Raw genomic sequence first — 8,439 nt, forward strand, 5'->3', positions numbered from 1 at the left:
TCTCTCCTTATTTATTGGCTGATTCTCTATCACCTATATTTTCCTTTTTCTCAAAAAAACTTGCACCTATACCTGCTATCTAGCATCTCATTACCTCTCTCCAATTTTGTGGATAAATTGAAAAGCCCACTTATAATAGGTTTCTCTCTATCCTTTCCTCTTACTTTCTTTTAACTCTATAGACCAGCTTGGATCTCATCATTAAACCAAAACTGTCTTCTCCAAAGTTATTAATGATCTCTTAATTGTCAAATCGTATGGCCTTTTCCAATCCTCATTCTTCTTGTTATTGCTACGATCTTTGACATTATCAATAACCCATTTCTCTGAGTTATTCTCTGGGGTTTTTTTAATACTATTTTAGTCTGATTTTCTTCTTACTTATCTGACCTTTCCTTCTTTGTCACCTTTGCTTAATCATATTAATTGAAGCTTCCTCGATCCAGCAAGAAGCCTCAAAGTAGGAAGATAGAGGAAGGATAGAAGTTCTGTATGCCGCGAGGGGGATGACAGAGCCAAATTAGAGATATGAGGTGGCAGGAATGAGTTAGAAATCCAGGCCTTATTAATTATCAAGGAGCCACAGCAAAAACTCTGATCAGTGGACTACTCAGAAGGCTTGTACCCGTCCAGTGATCCAAATTTAATACCACACAGGTCGGAGACATGATAGAGAAAAGAAAGTGCCTGGCCAAAGGCCAGGTCCCAGGTAGGAGAGGTAGATTAGGAAAGGAATCAAAGATGGAGCTTGGCCAGAGGCCAAGCTCCAGCAAGGACAGGCATCAGTGAGAGCTAAGATCAAAGTGAGGAAGAGAGAGAAGAGAAGGCAGAGCTTGCTGAGCCCTGTATTTCCTCTCTTTGATATGCAAATATACACAATACATAGGGATGATTATCATTGGTTAATGACAAGGTATAGGTGTGGTTTCTCTTAGCCAGGTGAGCACAAAGAAACCTGTTTTCCCGCCTAACCTGGGGGAAGCTGGGGTCAAGGGTCAGAGCCTTTCCCAGCCATGCGCAAGACTAAGCATGCTCTCTTCTAAGCCATTCTGTACATATTAAATGTTTCCCTTGCCCATAGCTTTGGGTGGACTGCTACATTAATACAACTTTTAAAGTACACAGGAAAGAGCAGAAAGCCAGAAGAAAATGGAAAAGCTGGAAAATTTTGAAAGCCATGTGTTGAATTTATTACATGTAAATGAAAAAGCAATATTGGTGTTATGTAGAAACTCTATAGACTTATTTTCTATCCCATAAGACTGATGTAGGTACTATTTATTTAAATTAATTTTAGATGACCCTTTAAGGTTCTTTAATTATAACATCATTTATAAAAAGTGATAATTTTGCTTCTTTGCCTACAGTTGTTCCATCCATTTCTTTTTATTGAACATTTCTAGTACCATGTCAAAAAGAAGTAGTGACAATGTTTGTTTGACCCCTCAATTTATTGAAAAGGATTCTGGTTTATCTCTGTTGTAAATAATAGTAGTTACTGGGTTTGGCTATAATCTTTGTCATTTTAAGGAAAAGTTCCTTATTCCTATTTTGGGTTTTTTTCTTACTTCCTATTTTAACAGAAATTAGAGTTGTCATTATTGATATGAAAGTCATTCCCAAATCATCTGTTCTTGTTCAGAGAGACCACCAATTTATTAAAGCTAAAAATTAATATAAAACAAGAAGAAAAAATAAAACATGAGAATAAGATATGGGATATAATTAGATGCCCAACCTAACCTATTTTTTAAAACTCTTGATGGAAAAATTAGAAATGGATGGGAAAACAGATATTGCACAGATAATAACTAGTTTCTAATGAAGTTTCATCAATGTAAATTATTCACTATAATATGACCAAGAGCCTAAAAACTACATTAACTAGTAAATGCTGATCTCATTCTAAAGTGAAAAAAATATGGCAGCCAAGAGGGACTAATTGAGAATTTAAGCTTATTTTAAATGCAATGAAAGATTAATAACAATTAGCTCATAAAACCAGAGAGAAAAAAAAGTTTATAGAAAGCTTATGTGGCTTAATGAAGTAAAACCAATCTCAGAGTACTTAAGTATAAAACTTGAAGGAGTTCACTCCAAATAAATGGAAAATAAAAAAACAAAAAAGTCTGTAAGTTTTTTATAGTAAACTCTTTTTATAAATGAGATAGAACCAATACATTTGGACTAGTTCTGTCACAGACTTAGATGTGCTACATGAGAAGTGCTGAAAGAAATAATAATGGTAAGAATATCAGAAATTAACTAAGTATAAAGATTATAGGTCCATGATGAACATGATACAATTAGGAGGATATTAAGGAACTAATTTTCAAATATCTGAAAAATAAATGTCAAAAGTTTAGAATAATACAACAAACCTTATTCCCCCTAAAAAAAAATGTTATCTCAGAAAGAGCATTTACTACTGATTCATATGCCTACTTTTCCATATCATTATGATTTTAGGAGAAAAATGTACACATGTATTGGTAAAATCTTTTGTAGAAGGAAGGAAGGAAAGGTTATGATTAAAATTCTCTTGAGATTATCCATTAATGTATAAATTTTTATTAATAAAAGAGAGAGAGAGAAATCACATGATCACCTGAGTTTGCCAAACTGTCTTGGCCACCAGACAAAATCAGCTGTGCCAGCAAGAGTCTCTAGCTCCTATGTGCCAAGAGCTGAAAGCCCAAAAACAGAGTTTGGTTCCCCAGACTTCTTTCTTATAAAACCATTTATGCCACTAATTCTGAATCTCTCTGGTTGGACAGACTCAACCTCAGTCTAGGTCAGAGAAATCCAGCTTCTTCCAAGTGGCCAGGAAGCCACAAGGCACCCAGGCAAAATATGGGATAAATATTGACAAAAATGGGTTTTCAAATGGAAATGGGAGTACAATTTGTATTAAATTCCTATAATCCCCCCTCTCTGATTCTTTGGGATATTAACATTCTAGTTTCCCCCAATTAATCATTCCACACATAATATCTATACATTTCAGGATTGTCTCAGCAAGGTACCTACTGACACCAAAATTTTATACATTTCATGGAGAACCTAACTACATTTTTGGTGTTTCTTAACATTAAAAAAACAATTGATAGGCACATTGGCAAGGAGCCATTAGAAGGCATTCTCCTTTTCTTTTCTTTTCTTTTGGTACAAGGGTTTTATGATCATGATAAAATAATAGCACATGGGAAGAACAAAAGTAGAAGGAGGGCCTACCCCTCACAGTTCAGTTCATTATATCTAAAGGCTCACTCAGAGTCTCCATATGTAGTGTTTGTTCTCTGTGTATTGTGATAATTAAAATAGTGGAAGACATAAACTGTTTCAGATAAAAGAGTTGGAGCCTTAAATTGTGACCGCAGAAAATATGTTTTTCAAGACAGTGTCTTGTTTTAAATCAAAATATAAAGTGGTCGCCAGGGAAAAATTCCCAATTATTAAATATACCCAAGTCAGCTGGGTTTTATAGAGATTTTAATTAATACAAATGAGGAATTGATGAAAAGGAGAGAGAGAGAAAAGGAAATAATGAGAAAAAGATGGACCGGCCCAGGCCAGCCCAGGCCAGCCCAGGCCCAAGACCTAAGAGAGAGATCAGTCAGTCTTTTATCCACTCACCACAAGATTTTTCCAAGCAAGGATTCTAGTGTTCAGAGAGACACCAGTTCAGCTTTTGCCAGCTGCCATCTCCAGGGAGAGTTCCTCTCAGACTCCTCTGAGACTGTCCTCCAAGGCAGCTTTTCCTCTCCTTTTAAAGGGAATTTTTTCCTATGTCCCCTCCCCTAAGTTCTCACATCTACCAATCACAGTAGATGTTTTCCAAAGGACAGACCATTCTTAATTCACACCTAAGAAGGCTAAACTTTTGAGTAATTCACACCTGAGTAAGTTCTCACCTCTTTGTCTTTTGCAGGTTCACAAGTTGCCTGACCTTTATAGGTATTTAGCACCCTTTTATATTAGATATAAAAATAGGCACAGCTTAAGAACTTTTGCCTTACTATAAGTATGGGTTTAAGTAGTTTTCATTGTTCAGCAAGGAGTTTCTTCCCCTAAAGCAGGCTTAAGTAGGGGTGGAGTAGAGATCTCACATTCCTGATCTAAGTTCCTTCATTGTTTAAATGGGGAATGGTCTTAACCAAACCTTATGAAGTAGGGTCTGAGAATTTTTTAAGGTTCACAGTATATCCTCTATTGCTGTCACTTTTTTAGTCTATCTGGAATCATAATAGTCCTTACAACATATTCTCCAGGAAGTCTGCTTTCCTGGTTCAGATTATTGGCACTATATTTCCCTAATATTGCTTTAAAAAGATCTTAGTCTATGGACTTTCAGGATAACTTCACAATCCCCCACCACCCCCAGGCCAATGAAACACTATTCAGGATCTAATACTAACATAATCTGCTGGTAACACGAAATAATGTTCCAACATGGTAAATATTCATTTACAACAACAATAGACTAGGTAAAGGATATATGGCTAGCTTACTAGATTGTTAATTTAAGAATTCACTAAATAATATTTAGATCACCTCTCAAAAAAAACAAGAGAGAAAAAATATACATAAATTAAAATAATAATAAATCCCTGATATATATTCAAGGTCTAGTTGAGGTAGTTTATATCCTACTAGCATGTACATCAGGTACAACAATACCACAGTTATCTACCATCTGCCATGACTAAAGAAAGTAGCCATGCCAAAGGAAAAAAAAAAAGACAGAATTCTGACAAAAAAAAGGAATATGGTCCCCCTAGACTAGTCTCTACTCTATATTGGTATACTAAGCTGGAGTTAGAGACAAATAAGGATATCTTTCAGTCTCATGGCTTATAGGCCAAAACAGAGAAATCCAACCTTAGAACATTGATGAATAGCTACTTCCCTGATTCTCCCAAGACAGCAACCCCATTTTGGCATTGATATTGTGAAATTTAGATTACTCCACCCTACTTAGATCTTACTTTATGGTATACTTATATATATATATATATATATATATATATATATTTATTTATATATGGTATAGATACTTTACTGAAAAATGAAGGTACTTAGTTCTTACTTTATAGTGAAGCTAGAACTTTAAGCTAAGTCTATTTTTAGATCTTACTACAAGAAGGTGTTAAGTAACTATAAAGGGTAAATTAATCGCAAAAAAGGTTAAGTAACTAAGAAAAGATGAACTTAACAAAGAAGTGTTAAGTAACTCAAAAGATATAATCTAATCAAAGAAGATGAGAACTAAAGAATGGGCAGTCCTGGAGAAAAGCCTCTGATGTGATTGGTAGAAGTGAAAATTTAGAGGAGAGGACACAAGAATAAAAGGTCTATATATTTGGCTCACTTCCTCTCTCCGGTACTTTTTGGTGGTGGAGAGGTGGCTGGTGGCAGCATGCTGGGCCTTTCGGCACCTTGGCATGGCTACAGCTATTGTCTGGTTCAGTGGTGAGTTTCTGACTGTTTTCCTCCTTTACTTTCCAACTTTATCCTCCTAGAAGCCTCTAATCTTCTTCAGAGACCTAGTGGAGGAGATCTTGAACTCCCTCTGGCACAGGCCAAGCAGGAGAAATCCTATACCCTCTTCCCTCTTTCTCCTTGAAAACTTTCCCTCTATATTAATTAAAATTATCATAAATTTCCAGACTGACTTAGGTATTTTATTTGGGATTTTTCTCCTGGTGACCAATTAATTCTGATTTTAAGTCACAACTCTAAAATTATCTTTATAGACACCCACAGGGACAGAGAAAGCAGCGAAGAACAGGCGGCGACGGCGCGCGGGAGCAGCGCATGGGGAGAGGTGCGGACTGGGGCGAGGGAAAGAAGATGAGGAAACTGAGGCCCAGAGAAGAGAAGTGACTGCCAAGGTCCTGTCACAACAAGTTATTAGTAGCTGAGCTGGGGCTGGAGTCAGGGTCGTCTGATTTCTGTTCAGGGCCCTTAACAAAATGGAAAAAAGGAAGAATACTTCAGATGGAAACACTGCCAGCACAAAAAAGAAGAGGTTTGTTATTAGAACAAAAAATGATGTAATTGAACAGTATGACATGATCATAGCAACCCTAAGATAGAACAAGATATTGGAATACCTGGATCTATGGTACAGAATATTATAAAACACGCAGGCGAAACAAAAGAAAAAGACAAAGTTGCATCAGCTTTTGGTGGTTTGCAAAAAGCTACAAGGAATTAAAGTGGACAATCATGGGCCAGACTGGAAAGAAATCCGAGAAGGGACCAGTTTGTTGGTGGAAGCGTGTAAAATCTGAATACATGAGACTGAGGCAGCTCAAGAGGTTCAGACAAGCTGATGAAGTAAAGAGTATGTTTAATTCTAATCGGTAGAAGATTCTAGAAAGGACAGAAATCTTAAACCAAGAATGGAAACAGTGAAGGATACAGCCTGTACACATCATGACTTCTTGTTCTGTGACCAGTGATTTGGATTTTCCAAAGCAAGTCATCCCATTAAAGACTTTGAATGCTGTTGCTTCAGTACCTATAATGTATTCTTGGTCACCCCTAAAGCAGAATTTTATGGTGGAAGATGAGACAGTTTTACATAACATTCCTTATATGGAGGATGAAGTTCTTGATCAGGATGGAACTTTCATTGAAGAATTAATTAAAAATTATGATGGGAAAGTACATGGAGATAGAGATTATGGGTTTATAAATGATGAGATTTTTGTGGAGTTGGTGAATGCTCTTGGTCAATACAGTGATGATGAAGATGATAATGATGATGGGGATGATCCTGATTTGAGAGATGAAAAACAAAAAGATTTAGAGGATAACAGAGATGATGATAAAGAAAGCCACCCACCTCAGAAATTTCCTTTTGACAAGATTTTTGAAGCCATTTCCTCAATGTTTCCTGATAAGGGAACATCAGAAGAGCTAAAGGAGAAGTACAAAGAACTAACAGAGCAGCAACTTCCGGGAGCCCTTCCTCCTGAATGTACACCAAACATAGACGGACCAAATGCTAAGTCTGTTCAGAAGGAGGAAAGCCTGCACTCATTTCATACTCTTTTCTGCAGGTGCTGCTTTAAATAAAATTATCTTTACAATATTCATTCTCACACAGGAGTTGTTGACATCCTTGATGTCAACATCATCAGCAGTGTCCCTTTGCAGTTTTCCTGGAATCAGACTCAAACATCAGTTATAATCCATTAAGATTTAGTAACAAATGACAGGTTTCACTATTCTAATCTTTGGGGTATTCAATGTTGTCAGGGATTTTAGACATTATAAACTGATTCTTCAATACAAATATCAATTATAATTCCATAAACTGAAGTTTAAAAAATTATATTTAAATAAGAAAGAAAAAAATCAAAAAGATATCTCAAACCCCATTAGATAATGGAACAGTTAAACAGAGGAATAAAAATACAGATTGATTACTCAAAATTCATCTCTCTAACATGATCATGGTCCTCAGTATCTGTGTACATAAGTTATTCTCCTGGTGAAAGCTTGGCATCAACTTTAATAACAACTAAGACAAGTCTGAAAAAGACAAAAATCCTATGATTTAAAAGGCAATTTGGCCACAGCTGCCCACAAATATGTTCCCTGAAGCCTTAAAAGGTTAAACTATATGTCATCAGATACCACATCTAAAGCAATTTGCTGAGTGTCATTCAAAATTCTTTGAAACTCATTTGTAACAATTTTACCTAATCTATTTATATAAGAACAAGATTGATTAATAAGAGCATAAGTACCCCCCAGAAGCGGCCAAAAATATATCAAGGGCTAGTTGGTTTTGTATGCTGGTCTTTGCCAAGGAATGAATCTCCTCCTGGAGGAAGGAGAAAGGCTTAGAAGTTTGTGAAATATCCTGAGCCAATTTCTCAACCTGAGCAGATATATTCCTAATAAAATCTACAACTTCTATAATTCTAAAAGTGGGCAAAGCAGCCCAGAAAAATCTCTATGTTGCAGATGAAGTGACTACTAAATTGAGCCTAGATCTCTTACTCCATGTATGCCACGAAGTGCCCAGATTTCTGGTCATGGACTTGTCTACATGACCAATAAAATGATTGTACACCAACATTGGTGAGATAACAGGCCAAACCACAGGTTCTATACCACCCTTTGAGAAGGGAAGATTAACCTGAAGAGTTACACATACAGAATTCCCTGGGGATCAACAAATCCTTTTGGAAATTTGTTTTCAGCTAGATAAGGCAATAACAGTTGCAAAGGATATGTATATATGTGACCTATCTTTTAAGCAATTGAGCTTTGTCTTAGCACAAATAAATGTTGTGGTAGGGGATTAAATAGTGGAGTTGGCCTTCACATTGTCACCTATATATCTGCTACTCAATGATCCCTTATTTCTTTTAACACATAAATCAAAGGTGGGGCACATGTTCAGTCAGTGGTAATAAG

General features: G+C 36.2%; 1 protein-coding gene across 1 annotated transcript; it reads left to right on the plus strand.

Moving 5' to 3' along the window:
* The first annotated feature begins 5,851 nt into the window (after positions 1-5,851).
* LOC100024243 (histone-lysine N-methyltransferase EZH2-like) lies at positions 5,852-7,086 on the plus strand. The gene has a single exon (XM_056821099.1). The coding sequence runs from the start codon at positions 6,442-6,444 to the stop codon at positions 7,084-7,086; it is 645 nt and encodes a 214-aa protein (XP_056677077.1). The 5' UTR covers positions 5,852-6,441.
* The last annotated feature ends 1,353 nt before the right edge of the window (positions 7,087-8,439 follow it).

This window comes from Monodelphis domestica, chromosome 3 (assembly GCF_027887165.1).
Source record: "Monodelphis domestica isolate mMonDom1 chromosome 3, mMonDom1.pri, whole genome shotgun sequence".
Classification (NCBI taxonomy): domain Eukaryota; kingdom Metazoa; phylum Chordata; class Mammalia; order Didelphimorphia; family Didelphidae; genus Monodelphis; species Monodelphis domestica.

Coding starts and splice junctions, on each gene's coding strand:
- LOC100024243 (XM_056821099.1), top strand. CDS start 6,442: ATGACTTCTTGTTCTGTGACCAGTGATTTGGATTTTCCAAAGCAAGTC.